The sequence below is a fragment of the Musca vetustissima genome, unplaced genomic scaffold, assembly GCF_032173495.1.
Source record: "Musca vetustissima isolate MV318-11 ecotype Yass unplaced genomic scaffold, APGP_CSIRO_Mvet_v1 utg39538, whole genome shotgun sequence".
NCBI lineage: Eukaryota > Metazoa > Arthropoda > Insecta > Diptera > Muscidae > Musca > Musca vetustissima.
Window position 1 is genome coordinate 93,510 of NW_026875875.1, and position 26,998 is coordinate 120,507.

At 34.5% G+C, this 26,998-nt stretch overlaps 2 protein-coding genes across 2 annotated transcripts in view; both read left to right on the top strand.

Annotated features, from left to right (window-relative positions):
* LOC133338398 (patronin) overlaps nucleotides 1–17,550 on the top strand; it is a 38,042-nt gene extending 20,492 nt beyond the window's left edge. Inside the window, 13 exon segments of the mRNA XM_061546572.1 lie at nucleotides 701–840; nucleotides 915–1,022; nucleotides 2,571–2,717; nucleotides 3,140–4,381; nucleotides 4,453–5,010; nucleotides 5,082–5,318; nucleotides 6,209–6,401; nucleotides 6,677–6,751; nucleotides 9,571–9,642; nucleotides 10,654–10,758; nucleotides 14,236–14,424; nucleotides 17,048–17,330; nucleotides 17,401–17,550. Of these exon segments, the coding sequence (XP_061402556.1) occupies nucleotides 701–840; nucleotides 915–1,022; nucleotides 2,571–2,717; nucleotides 3,140–4,381; nucleotides 4,453–5,010; nucleotides 5,082–5,318; nucleotides 6,209–6,401; nucleotides 6,677–6,751; nucleotides 9,571–9,642; nucleotides 10,654–10,758; nucleotides 14,236–14,424; nucleotides 17,048–17,330; nucleotides 17,401–17,545 (3,494 nt within the window). The 3' untranslated portion in view covers nucleotides 17,546–17,550.
* Nucleotides 17,551–21,388: 3,838 nt separating this feature from the next.
* Nucleotides 21,389–22,086, top strand: LOC133338401 (U3 small nucleolar ribonucleoprotein protein IMP3). The gene is made up of 3 exons (XM_061546574.1): nucleotides 21,389–21,526; nucleotides 21,597–21,808; nucleotides 21,871–22,086. Exons 1-3 carry the CDS (start codon nucleotides 21,390–21,392, stop codon nucleotides 22,065–22,067), a joined length of 546 nt encoding a protein of 181 aa, XP_061402558.1. The 5' UTR covers nucleotide 21,389; the 3' UTR covers nucleotides 22,068–22,086.
* Nucleotides 22,087–26,998: the final 4,912 nt, after the last annotated feature.

Sequence of the window (26,998 nt, forward strand, 5' to 3'; positions counted from 1 at the left end):
GCTGATGTGAGCCTTTATAGGCGAGCTGATGGGAGCCTTTATAAGCGAGCTGATGGTAGCCTTTATAGGCGAGCATTTCATAAACGAGCCAGGGAGCTTTTCGTAGACGAGCTGAAGTTCAGGGAGTATTTCATAGAAGAGCTGACACGAGCTAGGCGAACTGAAGGGAGTGTATTTTTATAGACGAGCTGTGGGGAGTTTTTTTATAGACGAGCTGAAGGAAGTCTTTTTTTATAGGCAAACTAATAGTACGTTTACATTTAACCAGATTTCGTTAACCCAGTGGGTTTCAATTGTCATTTCCTTTGCATATATGTCAAATAAATCCTCATAAAGTAGGTTAACCCGGTAAAAAAGTTCTAATGTACAAGGAGTTTAAAGGAGCCTTTTTTATAGACGAGCTGAAGGGAATCTTTTATAGACGAGCTGATGGGAGCCTTTATATGCGAGCTGATGGGAGCCTTTATTGGCCAGATTAACTGGGTTTTTATTTATTTCATCAGATAATACTAAAGCCTCCAAGGCCAATGATAGAGCCAACTGATAGAGCCTTTGTAGGCGAGTATGTAGGACAGCTAAAGGGAGCCTTGAGAGCATTTATAGCCCAATATGTTCTATGTTTTGAGCGATTTTTTTTCTGAAAATCGAACTCCAATTTTTCTTGACATAATTCCCATTATTTTTTCTTAATATTACACAGATCTTTATGATGACGATACACGATCCATGGATAGTGCCTATAAACTATCAAATATACGCATGAAATTGGAAGAACGTCGTCGTATGATTGAGCAGGATAAAAGGCGTATCGAAATGGCTTTGAATCGTTATCAGGGAAAGGTAATTATCAAATACCATTCCCCAAAAGAATATAATTTTATTTAAATTAACTTTTTCTTCTTCTCGATTTCCAGCTTAATCAAGATGACTTAATGGCCGATGATTATCAAAAATGGGAAACAATGAGCAATGATTCGAAACGTACATCCGATATTGATCCTATGGAGTTGGATAAATATCAAGTGAGTAAAATGTTTTGATATGGGGTTTGTGGGTACAATTAGTATGGTATGGTATTTGGAAGAGGTAGTTGTACTAACAGTAATTCACAGCACTGGTATCTAAAATATTCGAAAAGCTCGCTCACTCACTGTACTAACAAAATCGAGACCTTGTGAATTTAATATCCCAACGAATATTGTTTTGTATAAACGTAAAAGTAGTTGTGTTGAAATTCTGTAGTTGGAAAAGTAGAACAAATTTGAGAACTATATTAAAAAACAAAGAACGGAAGATGAAGTCGTTATAGTCCAGCTGAAGGAAGTCTTTATAGATTGGCTGAAGGAAGACTTTGTAGATTAGCTGAAGTGTGTCCTTGTAGCTGAAGGGAGTATTTATAGATTATCTAAAAGGGGTTTTTATCGACGAGCTGAAGGGAGTATTTAAATGTGAGCTGAAGGGATTCTTTATTGACCAAATGAAGGATGTATTTACAGAGTTTTTTATAGGTGATCTGCAGAAGTCTTTATAAACCACATAAAGGTGGTCTTTATAGGTGGTCTGAAGGAGTCTTTATGGACAATATAAGGGCAGTATTTATAGGCGTGGTGATGGGAGTCACAAGACGACCTAAAGTGAGTATTTATAGAAAAGCTGAAGGCAGTATTTATAGACGAGCAGAAGGGAATCTTTATAGTAATGAGGAAGAGTTTACGTGGACAACCTAAAGGGAGTCTTTGTAGATGTGCCGAAGAGAGTTATTACTGACGAGGGTGGAGTCTTTTTGACAAGAAGAAGGTAGTCTTTACGGACGATTCGAAGGATGTCTTTATAGACGAGCAGAAGGTCGTCTTTATAGACGAGCCGAAGGGAGTCTTTATAGACGAGCAGAAGGGAGTCTTTATAGACGAGCAGAAGGGAGTCTTTATAGACGAGCAGAAGGGAGTCTTTACAAGCGAGTTGAAGGTAGTCTTCATAGATGAGATGAAGTGAGTCTTTATGGAGGCGAGGCTTTATAGACAAGCTATAGGCAATCTTTAGGACGACCGATAGTATGTCTTATAGACGAGCTAGAGGGAGTCTTCATAGACGAACAATGGGCAATAATTAGGACAATCGAGATTATGTCTTTATAGAGCAGGAGGGAGTGTTTATAAAAGAGCGAGATGGAGTCTCTCTGAACGTGCTGAATGGTCTTTATAGTATTTTGTATTTATAGACGAGCATTGGAGGTTGATTTTTTATAAATGTGCTAATGGGAAGAAAGGCAGTTTTATGTGGACAAATATTTCTTGTATTTCTATAGACCTTCATAAAATATTATATTTGAAACATTAATTAATTTTTCAAAAGTTTATTTAATTGTGTGTGTGTTGTTTCTATCATATTTTTGTGTATATCCTTTTGTTGTTGTATTGTAACATTTGTGTGCATTTAAATTTACAAAACAATCTCCCTCACCATTTCTTTTCCTACGAATCTATGTTTTTTTTTTTTTTAAATCTGTGTCCCCACCCAACATCAACATCATGTTTGTTTTTGCATCGTATCGCATCATGAATAACACGCAGCAAAGCATCGCTATTATGAACATGAATCTGCAAGATATTCAACAAGATATACAAAGGCTAGCGACACAACAAAATCAAATACAGGCCCAACAAATGCAAGCGCAACAGTTGCTGCAGGCTCAACAGATTGCCAATATGTTGAATCAGGTAACGAAGAAAAATCAAAAAACTCAATAAAAATCATGCACACATACACCACTCAGCACCCAGAAAATAAAAACAATTTTTCTTAAATAAAAAAAGACAAATTTCAGCACCCAGAAAAAAAAAATTTTTTTAAATAAAAAAACGACAAATTTCTCTAAAACAAAATACATTTTCATTCCTTTCCAAAAAAACATGTCTTGTTTACGTTTATGTTTCAATACTTTGTTCCACATCTCAAATACACAACACATTTCATTTATTTCCAAAACTTTTTGTTTATTACTTAATTTTTTTTGTCTCCCATAAAAATAAACTAAAATCAAGCTTTAACTAAATCCATGCTTTTGTCAGCGCCTAAAATTATGCTTTGAATTTTTAAATATTTAAATTAATAATGTTCTTTTCTTTTCTCTCTCTCTCAGCAACACTCAAATTTTGGTTCACAACAACATTTAGCCGATCCATATCCACCACGCCCCCTACAACAACAACAAAACTTTGGCTCTTCACCACATTTGCCGCAATCGTTTAACAGTTCCGTCAATAATCCCTATGGTTCGCGGCCACCCAGCCGTGATCCCTACCAACAAATGCAAACAATGCCGGTACAGTACATGAACGATAGCACACCACCCTACAATATGTACGGTCAGCCGCAACAACAATCATCGATGGTGCCACCACAGTCCCAATATAATACCATGCATACGACGTCACACTACAATGACAACAATGTCGTGCCTTACAACAACAGCAGCAGCAACAACAGTAATCACAATTATGGACAACCACAGTCACATCATCCACCCCCACAATCACACCAACAACCATACATTCCACGTCAAAGTATTTACGATGATTATGCACCACCGCCACCACAATCGATGCTTGGTCGTGAACCGAATATGTCACCACAGCCGAATAATTATTATGGTGGCCACGAGGCGCCACCACCCCAACAGGTATATGCTGCTCCGCCACCCACCCAGCGAAGGACATGGGCCCAGCCCTCCTTTGATGTGATGCAGCCGCAGCAAATGGTCGATGTTAATGCCTGGCAAAGACGTTCCCAAAAATCCGAAGATGGCCCAAGCTGGGGTAGTCCCCAACAGGATAATCACATGCCACCGGCACATCATCGTTCGTCTATACATCAAAATGGTGACAGCCAACAGCATATGCAAATGTATCCTGTGCACTCCTCGCCCGTACACAGTCAACGCGGCGGTGGTGGTGGAGTACAACGTCAACAATCCATGACCAATTTGAGAGAGACTCGTTCACCGATTATTGTTCCCAAGGCTTCGTCGGCACCCACACCACCCGATGATGTTATGGCACCACAGAGTATTTGTTTCATTGGCGATGAGGATGACATAGATGAGATTGAGCGGAATGTCATTGAGAAAATGCAAAGTACGGGGCTGTCGGAATACAGCTTCCCAATACACCACCACAATAGTTCCCAACATCAGCAGCAGCAACAACAGCAATACTATCAACGTGATGAACAATATAACTATGATGACTATGGTGGTGGTGGCAGCAGTAGTGGTGGCCATTCCGCCGATATGATGCCACAAAAACTCAATATAACCAGTGGAAATCTCACATATAGGATTCCCTCGCCACAACGTCCACAACTCCATCCAAATAGCTTCCAGGTAAGACTATTTAAATCCCAATTATAAATATTATTTTTAAATTAATTTTCTTTCCCTTTCTTCCCCTTCAGGACCCCCGTTCGGCTGAGAAAAACAACAGCACTGCCGAAAAGGGTTTCTACATCTCCTTCGATGATGATCAACCCAAACGACCCAAACCTCCATTACGCGCCAAACGTTCACCCAAAAAAGAGAAAAGTCTCGACAGTGTGGATCATCAAATCCTCAATAATGCCGCGGACTCGAGCAAAGATTTCCATGACACCTCCTTTAACAGTAAGGAGGTGCATGAACCGAAATTTAAACCCAAAGTCCATCAGCTTAACTATAGTGAAAGTAATAGCCCCAAGTCCACAACATCTATGGATATTAATAAGGCCACATATAACAAATATACCGACAGTCCCATACAATTAAGTCAGGTTATGTCCGCCGGGGACAATAAAAACTTTACGTCTTCGTCATCACACAACAACAATAATCATAATAATCAACCACAAACTCCTCCGCCGTCAGTTGCTTCCACATCGCCCACACATGTTGTGAGCAGTAGCAGCAGTAGTCAACCCTTAGAGAATAAATCCACAAAAAGCAAAGCTTTAATTATAGATGCTGCCAATTTGGATCCGGTAAGTTAAAAATTTCACACCCTACTTCTATGAAAGAAATTTTTATTTTAAAAAATGGGTTTCACCTTTAGGAATCTGTGGATGAAATGGAACGCCGCAAAGAGAAAATCATGTTATTATCTCTGCAACGTCGCCAACAACAAGAAGAGGCCAAACAACGCAAAGAGCAAGAGGCTGAACGCAAGCGTGAACTTGAACGTGAAAAGGAGGAGGAAAAGCAACGTAAAAAAGAAGAACAAATGGCTCGTAGAGCGGCAATTTTGGAACAGCATCGCCTCAAGAAGGCTCTCGAAGAGGCAGAACGGGAGGTGAGAAGATAAGCAAATATTGAGTCTTACAGGAATGAACAAGGGAGCTGAAGCTCAGGGAGTCTTTCATAGACGAGCTGAAGCTCAGGGAGTCTTTCATAGACGAGCTGAAGCTCAGGGAGTCTTTCATAGACGAGCTGAAGCTCAGGGAGTCTTTCATAGACGAGCTGAAGCTCAGAGAGTCTTTCATAGACGAGCTGAAGCTCAGGGAGTCTTTCATAGACGAGCTGAAGCTCAGGGAGTCTTTCATAGACGAGCTGAAGCTCAGAGAGTCTTTCATAGACGAGCTGAAGCTCAGGGAGTCTTTCATAGACGAGCTGAAGCTCAGGGAGTCTTTCATAGACGAGCTGAAGCTCAGGGAGTCTTTCATAGACGAGCTGAAGCTCAGGGAGTCTTTCATAGACGAGCTGAAGCTCAGAGAGTATTTCATAGACGAGCTGAAGCTCAGAGAGTATTTCATAGACGAGCTGAAGCTCAGGGAGTCTTTATAGACGATCTGAAGCTCAGGGAGTCTTTCAAAGATTTTGTAGACGGACTGAAGAGAGATTATTATGTCCTCCTGGTCCTCTACGAAGAAAATTTGTTATTTTAACCTCACAGGAGAAGAGCTTCGTGTCTTCTAAATAGATAACCTTCTGGTTTTCTATACTCGAGAAGGTCTTTTTGACTACGAAGAAGAGTTTTAGAACTTCGAATAATTAGAACTTTGGGTCTTCTGTGGAAATAACTTTGAACCAACCCCTTGGTATTCTCTATGAATACCTTCTGGTCTTCTATGGTGGTCCTCCATAAGAAGATAAAAAGTCTACTTATAGATTTCCAATATACTTTTGTCTATTCTCTGTACCAAATATCAATTTCATTTATTGTTTTCATTTTCTCTTCGCCAGGGTAAAACCCTCGATCGCAATGACATCGCCCTTAAGCCAAGCACACAAACGAATACAATATCGAGGACACGACAAAAGAGTACACGTCCTCGTCCCAAAACTATACATGTGGATGATGGTTCTGCCGTGGATATAAGTGAAGCTTCCAGTTTATCTAGTCGTGGTAAAAAGGGCTCCAGTTCGAATATTACAGGTAAGCAATAGAAGCTCTCAAAGCCAAAACTCATTTTTTTTGGAGAGCACACTCTCTCTGCAGAATAGTGAACATGTTCTATTGTGACTGACTTGTTTGATGTGTGTTTTATTCCTGTTAAAATTATTTTATTTTTCTTTTTAATTTTTTATTTTTATATTTTTTTGTTAAAAAAAAATTTCCTCGTTTTATTTTTTTCTGCATGCATCGTTATGAAACAAATACACTTTTGCTTTATTGAAAAAAACGAAACAACGTTCAAACCAAAAACCCAGGTTTAGGCCAATTAAGTTCGAACACAATGAGACGAGACTATTATCGAGGCTCACAAGATTCCCTTACAGTGAAAGGTAATTGTTTTTTTTTTATTATTTTTTTATTTTTATTATTTATTTTAAATGGGATTATAATAAAAAATATTTACTATAATTTATTATAACCCTATTTTGTTTGTATTTTTTATGTATTTTAAAAAGGTAGTTTTGTTTGATTTTGATTTGTTTAATATTTGGTTTAATAATGCATGCATAATTGTGTATTTATTTTATGTTTAGATAATGCAATTATATTTTTCTGTGTTATTTGAGATAAGGTAGATTATCTAGGATATGAATATAAACGATAAGGTGTTATGCTCGAAAGACCAAAGGAAATTTTTCATAGAGGACCTGAAGGTTTACCTGATAAAAAACCAAAAGGTATTCCTCATATGGGACCAGATGCACTTCTTCTTACAAAGCTAGAAAATCTTCTTCATAGACATCTTAATTGAAGACCTGAATCACTTCCTGATGGCCTTCTTTGCCTTTTATGGAGAAGACCTTTTATTAAGAACTACTTTAGGTCTTCTATGATAAAGACATTCTGGTACTATGAACTCACATTTTCTACATTTCATAGAGGACAATCTGACCTCCTATGAATAAGTTTTTCTGATCTTCTTTGAAGGCGACCTTCTGAAGGCCAAAATAAGTTTTTTCACAAACAATTAGAACTTCTTTCTCATAGAATACCTTTTGGTCTTTTACGACCAAAAGGAGTTCTTCAAAAGGTCTTCCTCATAGAAGGCCAGAAGGCTTTCTATGATATTTATCGTTGAAAATCCCAATTTAGAGTACCAGAAAGTCCTTTTGTTTGAAGACCTGAAAGACTTCCTCATAGAATTCCAGTTTGTTTGAATGTTCGGATAACATGTATAATAAATTGTCAAAGATCGGATAATGTGAATGAGACATATAACGTGTACGGATAACCCGAGTTATTGGCGTACCAGAAAATATTTTCGTTTGAAGACCTAAAAGACTTCCTTATAGAATTCCAGTTTGATTGAATGTTCGGATAATGAATCTACATTACTCGGTATCATAGATAATAAATTGATAAAGCTCGGATAATGTGGATAAGGCATATAAAGTGTTCGTATAGCCCGAATTATTATTAAATAATTGAGCGGATAATGTGTATAGCGCATCTACATTGCTCGGATAAAGACGGATGATACGGATAAAACATCTACAGTGTTCGGATAACATAGATAATAAATGTAAACCGGTCGGATAATGCGGATAATGAATCTAAATTGTTCGGATAATACCGAGAATGAACTTCAATTTAATGGATAAGTTCTATGATTAATTGATATGAGTCGGATAATGTACTTATGTTGTTTAGATAAGATAGATAATGGATTTACAAGGCTCGGATAAAGCGGATAATGCATTTACATGACTCAGATAATGTATCTATGTTGTTCGGATAATACCTATAAAAAATTTACATTGCATGGATAACGTCGATGTTGTATTCACATGGCTCAGATATACGATCAGTTATATGGCTCGGATAATACGGATAATGTATCTATGATGTTCGTATAATTGATTTTTATTATTTACATGGTTCGGATAATACGAATCATGAGTCTAGATTGCTTGGATAACATCAATAATGGCTCAGATAACGTGGGTATTTTTTTATTGCTTTGGTAAACGAAAAATGAATTTAAATGATTCGGATATCAAAGACAATGAATTACATCGCTCGGATAAAGCGCATAATGCATCTACATTATTCGGATGACGAGGATAATGCATTTACATGGCTCGGATAACACGAATACTGCATCTACGATGTTCGGATAATGAATTTTTATTATTTACGTGGTTCGGATAATAAGAACGATGAGTCTAGATGGTTTGGGTAACATCGAAATTTACTCGGATAACATGGATAATGTTTTTCCATTCCCGACAAATGCATTCGCATTGTTCGGACAACGTCAATAACGAATATACATCGCTCGGATAATCCGGATAATATATTTTCATGGCTTGGATAACGCGGATAATGTATCTACATAATTCGGATAACGAGGATAATGCAGCTACGAAGTTCGGATAATGGAATTTTATTTTTTAAGTGGTTCGGATAACATGGATAATGCATTCACATTATTCGGATAACGCGGATAATGCATTTACATGATTCGGATAACGAGAATAAGGCATTTACATGATTTGGAAAACGACAATAATGCACATACATGGCTCGGATAATGCGGATAATGCATTTACCTTGCTCGGATAACACGGATATTACTTGGATAAAACGGTTATAGATCTACAATGTTCGGATAACGCGGATAATTCATCTACACTATGCGAATAATCTTAATATTGATTTTACATTATTCAGATAGTATAAATAAGCTATCTACATTGTTTAGATAACACAGATAAATTATCTACAGTGTTTGGATAATTATCTACATTTTCTACAGTATTTGGATAATCTATCTACATTATCTAAATTGCTGCAATAACTTCGAAATGTCATCGACATTGCTTTGGATAATGTGAATAATCTTTATTTGTGGTTGAGATAACGCAGATAAACTATCTATAATATTCAGATAACACAGATAAATAATAATTGTGTATATTTTTATGTAAAATTTATTTTATTTTGTATTGGAATGAAATTTTTAGAGTTTTTGGAAACCCTTTCTGCTGCTGCATGCCCTTTCTTTTGTAGTTATTAGCTTCTAAGTATCCCTCCCAAGTATCTTCGGCTTCGAACTAACAATTTATTGCAAATAAATATATATATTTATTTATATATTTAAGTGTGTATGTGGTATTGATATATAAATTTCTCTTTTTAAAACTAGAATCACCGGATGAATACCCGAGTACTAGTTCAACACCGATTGGACGACGGGGATCGTATAAGTTATCTAAAGGTTGGTGGTGGGCTTTTAAATCAAGAAAAAAAAAGAAAACAAAAAAAATGCATTTACAAATATATATTTAGCTTCTATAAACATAACCTCAATCAATATATGGAATTATGATTTGTTATGATTTAATTTAACCCCCTCTCTATACTCCTTTGATGTTTGTTGGTTTCTTTCTAAGTTTTCTAAGTTCTCTTTACTTTATAAATTGAGTTTAACAAAAGAAAAAATAACACAATGCTTTAACCACTGGATCCCACTCCTCCTCCACCCACCCTTCCTTTTCCATTAATGTGCCACTGCAAGGAATTGCCTTTTTTGTTTTGATGTTGCAAGATAAAAGCGAATTTATTTAACACCAGGGTTAACCCAATACTAATTGCTTACTTACTTTCGAAAGGGGCCGAGGGACCCACCTCGACCCTATAGCGCACACACACTGCAAAAAAAAAGAAAAAAATTACGCCTATTTGCCCATGATTTTGCGCATGCTTCTTCTTATTTAATTTTTTTTGAATATTACTCCACCCCTTCGTTCGTGAGTTCGTTCGTTTGTTCGTTCCCATATTCAATTTATTTTTGCATTACTAATAAAAAAATAAAACAATTTTTATCACAACAATTACCAACCGGGTTTTGAGGTTTGAATTTGAAAATAAAATTACTGGTATTTAAGGTTCATATTTTCAGGTTCTATATATTTTTCAACAACTTCCTTCAAGTTTCTAATCTTGAGGTTTTGGGCTTGTTCTTCTCCTATATATAATTAAAATAAAAAAAATATTTTTTTTTATTTTTCAATTTTTTATCAAAAGGTTCAAGGTTTTATTTTATAATCAATCATAAGTATTTTATTATATATTTTATTTTATTCCAAAATTCTTATCAAACATACTTCCTTAAAAAAATATATACTCTATAATCCAAACAAAATCAAATTATTTTCAAAAAAAATCATCACCAAAAAATCTAAAAAAAATTACTACTATTTTAAAAAAAATATGGGAATTTTTCCAGAACCAAATGTCGAACGAGGTCGTACTCTATCACGTATATCTGTAGCCAAAGGAAGTACACTAAATTTCCGTGGGCGAAAATCAAATTCGCTTATGAACCTGTGCGGTAAGAGTTTCTTGTCACCATTATTTCTTGTTTTTTTCTATATTATTATTATACCCTCCCTCTCTCTCGATTTATGTGTTTTCATTTTACGTTACATATTATATATTTATATGAGTATAATTCATTCCATAATAATTGTTTTCATTTATTTTGTTTTGGGTTTTGGGAAGAGAATTCTTATTTAATATTGGTTTTGAATTATTTTTAAATATTTTTAAATATTTTTTTATATATGGCTTGGTTATTTAAATATTTATTTTTTTATTTATTAATTATTTTTATATATAAGTTCATTTTTTAATATTTTTGTGTTCCTCTCGGCACTTCATATATGCATTGAAAATAAAATCTCACCCCAGCCACACACACACAATGGAAACTTTTTCATTACCTACACATTTTAAGAAGCACCACAGCTAATAATTTAAATACTACATAAATACTCAATATTGTTAATAATTATAATAACTTAATGTCATAAAAAATATTTGTTAATAATTATAATTATGGTTTAGAAATATTATTAACATAAGAAGGGAATTTTTGTTTTATCGTATTTGAAAATCCTAAAATTTCCTCGAATTTTAAGAACCAACAAGGCCTGGGGTAAAACAAAAATAACTTCAAAGGTCTGGAGCTTTTGAAATAATATTTTTTTTCGAATTTGGAAATATTCCCCATTAATAAATGAGGATCAATAAGGCCTGGATTTAAAAAAAAAAATCAAGGTTTTGATTTAAAAAAAAATATATTTTCATATTCATATTAGTATTTTAAATTTCCCAGGAATTTTGTTCCAAACAAGGTTGCTATAATTGGTCATTTCATGTTTAAAAAAACTTCCTCGCTGAAAAAATTGATCCTTTTGGTATCCATGATTCTTGGAGGTTTAGATACCTTCTGACCGATAATATAGATCATAAGCCTTCATAGATTCTAATTGGGCTGTATAGAGACCAAAGGTCTGTTTAAATACCCATTGGTTGGTATAGAGTCTTTATAAAGACGAATTGGTCTGTATAAAGACTACAGATCTTTATAAAGACCATTTGGTCGGTATAAAGACCTCAGGCCTTTATAAAGACCAATTGGTCGGTATAGAGACCAACTGGTCTTCATACAGGCCAATAGAGACCAAAGGTCTCTATACAGGCCAATAGAGACTAAAGGTCTCCATACAGGCCAATTGGGCTGTATAGAGACCAAAGGTCTTCCATACGGCCAATTGGGCTGTATAGAGACCAAAGGTCTTCTTCATACAGGCCAATTGGGCTGTATAGAGACCAAAGGTCTTCTTCATACAGGCCAATTGGGCTGTATAGAGACCAAAGGTCTTCTTCATACAGGCCAATTGGGCTGTATAGAGACCAAAGGTCTTCATCTCGGCCAATTGGGCTGTACAGAGACCAAAGGTCTTCTTCATACAGGCCAATTGGGCTGTATAGAGACCAAAGGTCTTCTTCATACAGACCAATTGGGCTGTATTGAGACCAAAGGTCTTCATACAGACCAATTGGGCTGTATTGAGACCAAAGGTCTTCATACAGACCAATTGGGCTGTATTGAGACCAAAGGTCTTCATACAGGCCAATTGGGCTGTATTGAGACCAAAGGTCTTCATACAGGCCAATTGGGCTGTATTGAGACCAAAGGTCTTCATAAAGCCAATTGGGCTGTAATGAAACCAAAAGTTTTCATACAGGCCAATCGGGCTGTATTGAGACCAAAGGTCTTCATACAGGTCAATTGGGCTGCATTAAGACCAAATGTCTTCATACAGGCCAATTGGGCTGTATAGGGACTAAAGGTCCTCATACATGCCAATTGAGCTGTATAGAGCCTTTGGAACTTTATAAAGACCAGTTGCAGTAGAGAGTCCTTGGAACTTTATAAGGACCAATTCGGCTGTATAGAGTCCTTGAGACTTTATAAAGACCAATTGGGCTGTATAGAGTCCTTGGGTTTTTACAAAGACCAATTCGGCTGTATAGAGTCCTTGGGACTTTACAAAGACCAATTTGGCTGTATGGAGTCCTTTGGACTTTATAAAGACCAATTGGACTGTATAGAGTCCTTGGGACTTTACAAAGACCAATTTGGCTGTATAGAGTCCTTTGGACTTTATAAAGACCAATTGGGCTGTATAGAGTCCTTGGGACTTTATAAAGACCAATTGGGCTGTATAGAGTCCTTGGGACTTTATAAAGACCAATTGGGCTGTATAGAGTCCTTGGGACTTTATTAAGACCAATTGGGCTGTATAGAGTCCTTGAGACTTTATTAAGACCAATTGGCTATATAGAGTCCTTGGGTCTTTACAAATACCTATAGGGCTGTATAGAGTCCTTGAGTCTTTACAAAGACCAATTGGCCTGTAAATAGTCCTTGGGACTTTATAAAGAACGATTTAGCTGTATAGAGTCCTTGGGGGGCTGTATAGAGACCACCGGTTTTTATAGAGTCCTTGGGAATTTATAAAGTCCATTTGGTTTGTAGAGTCATTAGGACTTTATAAAGATTAATTGATCTGTATAGAGTCCTTGGGACTACATAATCACAAATTGGTCTGTAAAGAGACCACAGGTCTTTATTAAGACCAACTAGTACTCCCAGAAAAATAAAGTATTAATGTAAAGATTTAACCCGAGTTTTTTCTTCTGGTGGAGGTCGAACTTAACGACTTTGATTACTTACAATGTTTGGCTATTATTTTTCAAAAAATTGATTTCCTATTGTCTTTTAAACGATCATCTCCCTATATTTTATTATGTCTCTAACTCTTTCACTCGATTTTTTTTTTCTTTGTTCTCTTACAAACAACTATTTTCACCTACCACCACCTAACTCCCAACTCACTTCACTTTCGCCTTTAAAGAAAAAATACAAATTTTCATTTGTTGGTTATTTCCATTTGGTTTTTCAATATTTTTTGTTTTCCATTTTATCTTTTAAATTTTGTATTTTATACTCCATATATATAAAGAAAATATATATATTTACATCTATCATTATCATCATTAAAATCTATGAACAAAAAATTAACTCAAAACTAATTTCCATATTTTATTTACTTTCTTTTATTTCCAATCCAATAAAAAAACAACAAAAATGCAAACGATTTGAAAAATTCTTTTTATAACGAAAATCAAACAAAAAAATAAAAAAAAAACTTTTTTACAACACCACAACAACAACATTCAACTGCATTCAACCACAACAACAAACCAACCAACAAATCATGCATGTGATCATCATCGTCGTTGTACTGTACAAAAAAAATACAAACATATTCAAAATCAAATGCCCACGGACCCCATTCCATTATCATCGATATCATCATTGATTTTGTTTTTGGGATTATTATTTGTCGTCGTTGCCTCCCACCCCCCAAATATGTTGTATGTATGTTTGTGGGTTTGTGTGTGTCTGTTTGGTTGTGTGACGATAATGTTGAAAATGCCCCGCCGGATCCATTAGATTCTGGCATAGGAAGAGCCACGCCACCACGTCGAGCCCAATCGCCCGGTATTTCCACACTACACAGACATATGCCTTCGCCATCGGGTCCTGGTTCATTGCCGGGTTTCATGACAAAACGACGGGGCATGATGGATGATGGATCTAGCGATATGTCATCGACGGGCAATTTAATGATGGACTATTCGGGTTCGTATGACAAAATTAAACGATCATAACAATTTATTTTTTTTTTTTTGCTCATTTCTTTTTTTTAAGTAAAGGGTAATCACTCATATATATCATAAGAAAATCCATTTATATTTTATTATAATTTTTATTTGTATTTATTTCAATTGAAAAATTTTATTTATTCTTATTTTTATATATTTATTTTAATTATCAAACTTCCTAAGAATTTAGTTTTTAAGAATTTTTTTTTAAACAAAGCCCAAAATTAAATTGTCAACTTACTTAGAAAACAAATATATAACAGGACCATAGCCCAGTCTAGGCTCTTAGTTATTATTAGGAAATCATAGATTTTTTTAGCTGGGATTATTGCTAACACCACCCTCTCTAGCCATTTGGTCGCCACCGCCGATGCCGCCTATCCTAATACTAATTTCTATATATATCTTATTTTTCCCCTACTAATAATATTAATTTGTAAACAACAACAAGACCAACTTTGCCTTGCCCTAGTGATGTTGTTGTCTTTTTTATGTGTGTGTGACCATGTCATGTTGTTGTTATGTTTGAGGTTAGCTGAACCCTAACCTCTAACCTGTTGTCGAGTTATGTTGTTTATTATTTTAATTTCCTTTTAATCACTTTATTTTTTATTTTATTTCTATTTAGTTTTGTTATGACTTGTTTGTTTTATTGCTTGTTATTTGAATATGTAATGTTTTTTTATGAGTTTGAAAAAAAAAATAATTTTATTATTTGCAACCACACACCTTAACCATAACCTTAAAAAATAAGTTTATTTTTTTAAATTGAAAGGAAATGCTTGTCAAGTAAATCGTTACAAGACCAAGTAGTACCATGCCGGCCACATAAAAACTGGGAAATACCATCAAATTGTGTTTAAATCAATTTTTGTTTATGTGACATAACCTCAAATTTTGCATTTTTTATTTATTTATTTTTGAGATCGCCAATCGGGCTGTATGGTCTTTATAAAGACCTTTATTCGAAACCAGTTTATAAAGACCTGTGGACTCCATACAGCCCAATTGGTCTTTATAAAGTCCCAAGGACTCTATACAGCCCAATTGGTCTTTATAAAATTCCAAGGACTCCATACAGCCCAATTGGTCTTTATAAAATCCCAAGGACTCCATACAGCCCAATTGGTCTTTATAAAGTCCCAAGGACTCTATACAGCCCAATTGGTCTTTATAAAGTCCCAAGGACTCTATACAGCCCAATTGGTCTATATAAAGTCCCAAGGACTCTATGCAGCTCAATTGGTCTTTATAAAGTCCCAAGGACTCCACAGCCCAATTGGTCTTTATACAGCCCAATTGGTCTTGTATAAAGACCTTTGGTCTCTATACAGCCCAATTGGTCTTGTATAAAGACCTTTGGTCTCTATACAGCCCAATTGGTCTTGTATAAAGACCTTTGGTCTCTATACAGCCCAATTGGTCTTGTATAAAGACCTTTGGTCTCTATACAGCCCAATTGGTCTTGTATAAAGACCTTTGGTCTCTATACAGCCCAATTGGTCTTGTATAAAGACCTTTGGTCTCTATACAGCCCAATTGGTCTTGTATAAAGACCTTTGGTCTCTATACAGCCCAATTGGTCTTGTATAAAGACCTTGGTCTTGTATAAAGACCTTTGGTCTCTATACAGCCCAATTGGTCTTGTATAAAGACCTTTGGTCTCTATACAGCCCAATTGGTCTTGTATAAAGACCTTTGGTCTCTATACAGCCCAATTGGTCTTGTATAAAGACCTTTGGTCTCTATACAGCCCAATTGGCTTGTATAAAGACCTTTGGTCTCTATACAGCCCAATTGGTCTTGTATAAAGACCTTTGGTCTCTATACAGCCCAATTGGTCTTGTATAAAGACCTTTGGTCTCTATACAGCCCAATTGGTCTTGTATAAAATTGTCTTGTATAAAGACCTTTGGTCTCTATACAGCCCAATTGGCTTGTATAAAGACCTTTGGTCTCTATACAGCCCAATTGGCTTGTATAAAGACCTTTGGTCTCTATACAGCCCAATTGGCTTGTATAAAGACCTTTGGTCTCTATACAGCCCAATTGGCTTGTATAAAGACCTTTGGTCTCTATACAGCCCAATTGGCTTGTATAAAGACCTTTGGTCTCTATACAGCCCAATTGGCTTGTATAAAGACCTTTGGTCTCTATACAGCCCAATTGGCTTGTATAAAGACCTTTGGTCTCTATATATATATAAAGAATTGGTTTATATTTGGTCTCTGCACAGCAAAACTGTTTTTTTTTTAATAAAATTGAGGTTATGTATTATTTTTTCTGTTTTTAATACTCTTGCAAAATTAATAAAATTATTTTATTTTAGATTAATATTTTTATTAAGAAATGTTTATATTTTTTTATTTTAAATTTATTTATTTATTAAAAATTTAAAAAAGGGTTTATCTTCCAAAATTACCCCTGACGTTTTACTTGACAAGCATTGGCCGAGCAAGCATTTTGCCCAACACCTCTAATTATTATTTTTTAATAGCCTAACTTTTTTATTACAAACCCTTTAAATGAACACATTTTTTAATTATTTTTTTAATATTTTTGTTTTATTTCAATAATAATTATTTAAAATGAAACTACAGGACCGAAGTTGTATAAACAACCAGCTGCCAAATCGAATCGTGGCATCATTTTAAATGCTGTCGAATATTGTGTTTTCCCCGGCGCCGTTAATCGTGATGCCAAACAAAAGGTACTGGAAAAAATTGCCCGTTCCGAAGCCAAACATTTCCTTGTACTGTTTCGTGATGCCGGCTGTCAATTTCGGGCACTGTACAGTTACACACCGGAAACGGAGCAAGTTGTTAAGCTGTACGGTACGGGACCTAGTCAAGTGGATGAGGTTATGTTTGATAAGTTCTTTAAGTAAGTAGAAAAATATATATTTATGCGGGAGAGAGGTAATTAATTAATTGTTTTTTTTTTTTATTTCTAGGTATAACTCTGGTGGCAAATGTTTCTCCCAGGTCCATACAAAACATTTAACGGTCACCATTGATGCTTTTACCATACACAATTCCCTGTGGCAGGGCAAGAAAGTTAATCTACCCAGTAAAAAAGACATGGCTTTGGTCATTTAAAATTCGCGCAGGAAAATAAGGAATGATTGAGAATAAAGTTCCATTGTGTTTCACAAAATTTGGCTCTCATGCTGCTGCTGCTGCAAACAAAAACAAAACCAAACCTACAACAAAATATTATTTAAAAAAAAATATTCTATGCTTGCTAATAGGTGTGACAGCATTGAATGTATATTTAAACTAAACAAAAAAAAACGAAAAACAAATGGCTAACAACAACTACTACAAAAAAACACAGTTTTAACAACCAAAAAGAAAAACTTCCTCAATTACCACCCGCCCTTTACAAAAACAAAACAGAAATGTATTCTCCCTGGAGGTTGGGTTTAAATAATCTGAAAAGTACAGCTTTGTGTTTCACCTATTACAGCTTGAGATTTTGACAATCTAATTTGTTGTTGTGGGCGCACAAAGAAATTATTTAAAACCTAACCTTCTATATTTTGTGTTAATATTATTTAATAATTATTAACTATTTCACATATTTTTTCCCAGCACTTCACTTCTCAAACCCTTTTCTCAAACTCCATAAAAGACCCAAACTTATCATCAAATGTTACATTTAAGAATTGATGGAAAATAATATATTTAACTATATATATATTAAACAACTAATAATATATACATATATATAAAGTAACAACAACAAAAAAATTAAATTGAACTGTAAAAACGAAAAGAAACTGTTCTCACACTTTAATGAATATTAACAAAAACAATGCATCAGATAAAAAGAAAAGCAACAAATATGAAGCAAGAAAAAATGGAAAAAGTCAAAATGCCCCCTATACCCACTACCCTACACCCACACCTCTCTCTCCCCCTCTCTTCTTATAATTCTATTATATAATTATACTCTAATATATATATTTTATGCTGAAAATGCATATAAAAATAAATTAAAATATATATAATAAATAAATATAAATATGTATTACTTATATTATTATTATTAATTCGTTAAATCCCTTGAAAACAAAAAACAAAGATAACAAGAAGAAGAAAAAGAAAAAACACATAACAAACTTATAAATTAATTAAATAGTTTTAAATAATAATAATATATATAACAATTTTTTTAGTCTGAATCATTTCATTCATTACGAGGTCTACCTACCACTACGAAATGCCTTTTTTTTTGTTTTTTTTCTCTCCCTTGTTTAATTTTCCTTTGTATTAACTCTTCAACCAAATAATTAATAAAAAAAATACAAAAATACAACCTTACTAACTTCCAACAGTTAGGGAAGTTAGGTTATCAATTTTTGCAAACCTAACCTAGACTTCCATTAAACCGTACGACCGTAGCTATCTTATATAAATAGTCATTATCATGAATCCATTAACCATAAGCCTAACACAAACAACTTAGTATACAAAATAAAGAAAAACAAAAAAATAAACAAAAAACAAACTAATTCATCTAAACAAGAACAAGAAGACGAAAATCGAACTAAACTAACACAGTTATATAAAAACACACACACCAACATTCACAATGGTTTTTGTGCCGTCGAGTCAGTTAAAAATAAAAATATATATTTTTTTATTAATTCATTTATTTTTTTTCTTTTTTTATATATATCTATGTACATGTATACAAAATGTTTTCTGAATTTATTTATCACACATATATACACATACACTAACTCTCACACTCTACTGAACAAAATTGAAGAAGACGAAGAAACAAACTCTTTAACCACAACAACAACAAAAATACAAGAAATAATGAGGAATTCCACACATATGTACTTTATTATTATTATTAAAACAAAAACAACAACAACAAATTATAAAACAAACGAAAAATATTTTGTATTTCAAATAAAAACCATATTAAAACAAGTCTTGTTTAAAAAAAACTCGGTGGTTTATTGTTTTTAATTAAAAAACTGGATGGAGCTGATGGGAGTCTTTTATAGACGAGCTCTGAAGGGAGTCTTTCATAGACGAGCTGAAGGGAGTCTTTCATAGACGAGCTGAAGGGAGTCTTTCATAGACGAGCTGAAGGGAGTCTTTCATAGACGAGCTCTGAAGGGAGTCTTTCATAGACGAGCTCTGAAGGCAGTCTTTCATAGACGAGCTCTGAAGGCAGTCTTTCATAGACGAGCTCTGAAGGCAGTCTTTCATAGACGAGCTCTGAAGGCAGTCTTTCATAGACGAGCTCTGAAGGGAGTCTTTCATAGACGAGCTCTGAAGGCAGTCTTTCATAGACGAGCTCTGAAGGGAGTCTTTCATAGACGAGCTCTGAAGGGAGTCTTTCATAGACGAGCTCTGAAGGGAGTCTTTCATAGACGAGCTCTGAAGGGAGTCTTTTATAGACGAGCTTGAAGGGAGTCTTTTATAGACGAGCTGATGCTCAGGGATTTTTTTTAGAGCTGAAAGGGATTCTTAATAGAGGAACTGTAGCGAGCCCTCATAGACGATGCTAATGGCGTTCTTATAGACGAGCAGAAGAGCCAGGCAGTCTTTATAGACGAGCAGGAGTCTTTACGAGGTCAGAGAGTCTTTCACATGCCTTGATTTTCAAAAAATATTATTTTCAAGAACCAATAGCTGTATATTTTTAGGAAATACTATTTTCGAAGACCTATAAGTGTGGATTTCTAATAATTATGTTTTTGATGAACAATAATCGTAGATTTTTAAAGAATATTTTTTCGAGGACCCATAAGAGTGGATTTTTAAAGAACATATTTTTTCGAGAACCCATAAGCGTGGATTTTTAAATAAAATATTTTTTCGATATATATTTAAATAATAAATTTTTTCAAGCACCGTGGATTTTTAAAGAATAATTTATTTTAGGGATCAGGGACTTTTGGATTTTTAAAGAATATATTTTTTTCTAGGGTCGTAGAGTTTTTAAAGAATATTTTTTAAGACCGAGACACATAAGGGTGGATTTTAAGCGATATTTTTTAAGGATGAATTCCGATGAATAATACCTTCCGTTGACAGAACACCTTCCAGAGAATTAATAACTTCCCGAGGTAAAATTTAATTGGGAGAAAAATTATGTGATTTTATGCCTATGTGATTGATCTGTAAATATAAATCGTGCCAGAATTCATCAATAAATATAAGACCTGTTAATGTACTTGTATCTTGAAGATCAGAGGCAATCCAGATATCTTCTGTAGAATAAGAACATATAATGGAGGTGATCTACTAGAGGTCTTGCAAAAATAAAAGTATTTTTAGATGTAATTAAAACGAGAACACCGGCAAATGGACACTTACCCAAAGTATTTTAAAATCTAAAGGTAGCCTATAGACCTTGAAATGATAGAAAATATTCTTCTACAGTTAAAAGGCCTCTGTTAACTTTTTTTGTTTCATATAGAGGACGCTTATATAAGAAGACTTCTAGAATTTCTGACAACATCCCAAAGTCTCTCTTCAGGTTCTTTAACCTATAACAATTCGTATTTTTTATATTTTAATATTTACAACTCCTTCATATCCGGTTGATTTACAAAAAACAATATCTATCGTACATTTTGTGAGAGCAAGAGAGTATTTAATATATTATATACATATTTATATTTAATGCCGCTCTTATATATCATCTAAATAATTATATATTCTTCAAATCTTCTTAAAAATCCACTCAAAAACATTTTTACAGTAACCACACAAAAATGTAGACGAAAAACGCTGAAACGTCGACGTCTGAATTGTGTGCAACCAGCCCGTTTGTTATAAATTTAACGGCGTCAAATTGTTTCAACCACACTCGCCGCTCTCTTTTAGTGTTTTGGCGGCTCTGCATTGTTTACTCACGTTGTTTTTATTTGTTGATAGTTTTTTATAAAGTTTTTCAAAATATTGAAACAACATGGTTCGTAAATTGAAATATCATGAACAAAAATTGCTGAAAAAGGTAGATTTCATTACCTGGAAAGTTGACAATGAGGGCAAAGAGAATGCGGTTCTGAGACGTTATCACATACGCAAGAGGGAGGACTATACCAAGTAAGTTCCGACAGTTGCCTAATCCTACAAAGTGTATTAATCTATTTTTTTTATTAAAAAATACTTACAGATACAACAAATTATCCCGCAATGTCCGTGATTTAGTAGAGAAAATAGCCAAGTTGGAAAAACATGATCCTTTCAAGGCAGAAGCATCGTTTTTGCTATTGGAAAAGTTATATGCCATGGGTTTGATTAACGAGAAGCATGATTTGGAAGTGGCCAGTCGTGTCTCGGCCAGTTGTTTTTGTCGCAGACGTTTACCCGTGGTGATGGTGAAAAGTAAGTTTTAATCTCCCTTTATATATATGTTTCTATATTAAAATTGTGTTTTTGTATTCCAGATAAACTTTCACAAAGCATTAAAAATGCCACAGATCTAATAGAAGCTGGCCATGTCCGAGTTGGCACAGAAATGGTCAAAGATCCCGCCTTTTTGGTATCACGCAATCTAGAAGACTTTGTCACCTGGGTGGATGGTTCTAAAATTAAGGAACATGTTCTATCATACAATGATATGCGTGATGATTTTCAATTTTAGGATTATATATTTTTAAGTTGATAGGTAATAAAAACAAAATATAATATTGAAATTTTTATAGAAAACTTTGTTTTAAATTATTATATAAATATTAAAATATAAGAATAAGGATTAAATGAAGAAAGGATTAAATGTAACGATAGTTTTACACAACAGAACTATGCTGTTGGGGTTTTATAAATTTGTGTGTCCCCAAATGTTTGTAATACTTCAAAATATGTATTTAATTTACAACTAGTCCTATCATGCCTAGTCGAATCGATCTAGCTACCTTTTTGTCCGTCTGCCCATTATGATATGTACAGTTGTTGCCCGATCGTTTCAAAATTTCGCATAAAGTTTTTTTCTTACCACGCGTCAGCTTACAATAGATTCCGCATAGTCCTATAGTTTCACACTTTTTTCTGTATTTTTAAATCTAAGAACCACATTTCCCCAGCGAAGTCCCTGTAATTTGAAATTCCGGTTTCTTATAGAGTAAAGCCAAATTTGTCGATATAAAAATTAAAAATGTTGTCAATTTGTACCCGAGGTACCCGAAGGAGTCGACCCATCTTAATCTGGATGGGTAAAAATATTACAAGGTGTAAAGTTTGGGTCAAATCGAGATTGTCAAAGATTTTATATAACTCGGTACCGCCATAAAGAAAACTAATAACACCAGCTTTGTAATCCGGAGAAGAATAACTACTATGGTCTGAGTAAGCCAGTCAAAAACAAGGCCTCTTCTCGCCAGATTAAACTCACACTCTACGAGACGCTCAGACTACCCGTGTTGTGGATCTGAAGCAGATGAGGCAGCTCCTGGTGTGTTTGAGAGAAAAATTCTCCGAAAGATCTATGATCCGATGATCTGTGTCGACGGTGAATATCGTCGTCGAATGAACCATGAGATGTATCATCTATTCTCGGACATCGACATAGTCAGACATATCCAGTTGCAGCGACTACGTTGGCTAGGTTATGTTGTGAGAATGGATGAGGATGCCCTAACTCGAAAAGGCATATAAAAGCGAGTTAGCAGAAGGGGAAGGCCACGAATTCGATGTAAAGATCAAGTGGAAGACAACATCTTTTGGAAAAACTGCGCACAGGACTGACGCTACTGAAATCTTTTTTAAGTTCGGCTTATGCAAATAGTATTCTGTCTCAAACCCCCTATGTAAGTAAAATGGTTGGATTTTTTAAAATTAATTTTTTAAGGTCCTCAGGATGCTTGGGTGTTTTAAATCAGTTCCTTTTCAATGTGGCTCGATGATACGGATTTTTTTAAAATATTTCTTAAAGGTCCTCGAAAGTGAGATTTTTTATGGTCCCTCGAAGTTGTTGAATTGTTAAATTATCAGCCTTATTCTGGATGTCAATTCCATGTGAATTTACTCGCTCTTTCCCTTCGCCTTATTCTGAACAACATTTTTGTGTGAATTTTTTCGCATTCTCGCTTTCGCCTTATTCTGAATGAAGTTCGAAAGCGAAAAAATCCGCTTTGGGGAAAAATTAGGTATTCTGGATTACAGGGAGTAGGAGAATGAGATGAAATTTTGTGCGATTTTTTTCGCTAATAAATTCAAAGTGAGTTGACTACAAAAACATAAGTAATAAATATTTTTATGAAAAATATTAACACAATACTTATTCTATGACGATTTAGAATATTATAAATGATAGTAAGCAAATATTTATCTGGAAAACAGCAAATAAAATGCATTTGGAAATCCTATTGATAATGATACATGCTGAACCAAATATTGCCAAGGTAATAATGAATATTTAAGTCGAGTTTGATGCATTTTGGAGGCGAAAAACAGACATTTTGGGTGAGGATCTGTATCTCAGGAAAAAAAATATAGAAAAACCAAATTTGCATAATGAGCCGCTTAACAGTGAAAAACTTAAATAAAAATTATGAAAAAAAAAAAAAATACAAAAAATATTTTTTTTTTCAAAATTATCGTTTGTATTATTTGAAGGAAGAAATAAAGGAGTAGGAGCATAACAGGCCACTTTAAGAATTTGGAGAGATAAAATGTCGAAATTAAATAAAAAGGCACACAATTATGTGCCTGTGTTTTTCCCATCATAAAAAAATGTTCTTTTATTTGTAATCTATTGTAGTTGTTGTACCAAAATGTATCAAAACAATGAACAGCTGTTTCACATGTCATATTGTAGGTTGCCATATTTAATTAATTTTCTTTTAATTACAAAGCATTTATAAAGCGGATTCTTGATATTTCACATTTATATTGTTATAAAGTTTAAACCACAATAACAAGTAAAAATTTTTAATTAAATAATCAATAAATAAAATATTGAAAAATATTACACAATTAAATTACAATGGGGCAACACACATTACAACTTAAATTACAAAATGGCAACACACATTGCAACTTAAATTACAATATGGCAACACGAATCTTTTTTTCAACCACCATTTTCGAAAACTCGAATCCGCATCTCGCATTTTTTGCGTCTCCCTATTCATTCAGAATAAGGCGAGAATGTGAAAGCGAAAATTTTTGTATATGCGAGATATCTCCCAGCGAATATCCAGAATAAGGCTGTATATTTTTTCAAGGTCCTTGAATAGGATTGGATTTTTTAATGGCGTGGATTTTTCAAATTAAATTTTGTTCAAGGTCCGTTGAAGACCTGGATTTTTAAAATTATTTTTTAAGGGCCCTCGAATATCCTCACATGCTTGGTTTTTTTAAATATGAGGGCTGTTTTTTAAAACTACATTTTTCAAGGTCTCTCGAAGGCGTGGATTTTTAAAACTACATTTTTCAAGGTCCCTCTAAGGCTTGGACTTTTAAAACTACATTTTTCATGGTCCCACGAAGGCGTGGATTTTTAAAACTACATTTTTCAAGGTCCCTCTAAGGCTTGGACTTTTAAAACTACATTTTTCATGGTCCCACGAAGGCGTGGATTTTTAAAACTACATTTTTCAAGGTCCCTCTAAGGCTTGGACTTTTAAAACTACATTTTTCATGGTCCCACGAAGGCGTGGATTTTTAAAACTACATTTTTCAAGGTATCTCGTAGGCGTGGATTTTTAAAACTACATTTTTCAAGGGCTCTATTAAACGTGGATTTTATAACTACATTTTTCAAGGTCTCTCGAAGGCGAGGATTTTAAAAACTAAATTTTTCAAGGGCTCTATTAAACGTGGATTTTATAACTACATTTTTCAAGGTATCTCGTAGGCGTGGATTTTTAAAACTACATTTTTCAAGGTCTCTCGAAGGCGAGGATTTTAAAAACTAAATTTTTCAAGGGCTCTATTAAACGTGGATTTTATAACTACATTTTTCAAGGTCCCTGTTAAGCGTGGATTTTTAAAACTACATTTTTCAAGGTCCTTGTTAAGCGTGGATTTTTAAAACTACATTTTTCAAAGTCCATCGAACTCGCGGATTTTTAAAACTACATTTTTCAAAGTCCCTCGAAGGCGTGGATTTTTAAAACTACATTTTTCAAAGTCCCTCGAAGGCGTGGATTTTTAAAACTACATTTTTCAAAGTCCCTCGAAGGCGTGGATTTTTAAAACTACATTTTTCAAAGTCCCTCGAAGGCGTGGATTTTTAAAACTACATTTTTCAAAGTCCCTCGAAGGCGTGGATTTTTAAAACTACATTTTTCAAAGTCCCTCGAAGGCGTGGATTTTTAAAACTACATTTTTCAAAGTCCCTCGAAGGCGTGGATTTTTAAAACTACATTTTTCAAAGTCCCTCGAAGGCGTGGATTTTTAAAACTACATTTTTCAAAGTCCCTCGAAGGCGTGGATTTTTAAAACTACATTTTTCAAAGTCCCTCGAAGGCGTGGATTTTTAAAACTACATTTTTCAAAGTCCCTCGAAGGCGTGGATTTTTAAAACTACATTTTTCAAAGTCCCTCAAAGGCGTGGATTTTTAAAACTAAATTTTTCAAGGTCCCTGTTAGGCGTGGATTTTTAAAACTACATTTTTGAAGGTCCCTCAAAGGCGTGGATCTTTAAAACTACATTTTTGAAGGTCCCTCAAAGGCGTGGATCTTTAAAACTACATTTTTGAAGGTCCCTCAAAGGCGTGGATCTTTAAAACTACCAAGGCGTGGATCTTTAACACTACATTTTTCAAGGTCCCTCAAAGGCGTGGATCTTTAAAACTACATTTTTGAAGCTCCCTCAAAGGCGTGGATCTTTAAAACTACATTTTTGAAGGTCCCTCAAAGGCGTGGATCTTTAAAACTACATTTTTGAAGGTCCCTCAAAGGCGTGGATCTTTAAAACTACATTTTTGAAGGTCCCTCAAAGGCGTGGATCTTTAAAACTACATTTTTGAAGGTCCCTCAAAGGCGTGGATCTTTAAAACTACATTTTTGAAGGTCCCTCAAAGGCGTGGATCTTTAAAACTACATTTTTGAAGGTCCCTCAAAGGCGTGGATCTTTAAAACTACATTTTTGAAGGTCCCTCAAAGGCGTGGATCTTTAAAACTACATTTTTGAAGGTCCCTCAAAGGCGTGGATCTTTAAAACTACATTTTTGAAGGTCCCTCAAAGGCGTGGATCTTTAAAACTACATTTTTGAAGGTCCCTCAAAGGCGTGGATCTTTAAAACTACATTTTTGAAGGTCCCTCAAAGGCGTGGATCTTTAAAACTACATTTTTGAAGGTCCCTCAAAGGCGTGGATCTTTAAAACTACATTTTTGAAGGTCCCTCAAAGGCGTGGATCTTTAAAACTACATTTTTGAAGGTCCCTCAAAGGCGTGGATCTTTAAAACTACATTTTTGAAGGTCCCTCAAAGGCGTGGATCTTTAAAACTACATTTTTGAAGGTCCCTCAAAGGCGTGGATCTTTAAAACTACATTTTTAAGGCGTGGATTTTAAACATATTTTTTCGGGTTTTTTAAATTAATTTTCTTCCAAAGTTTCTCGAAGTTG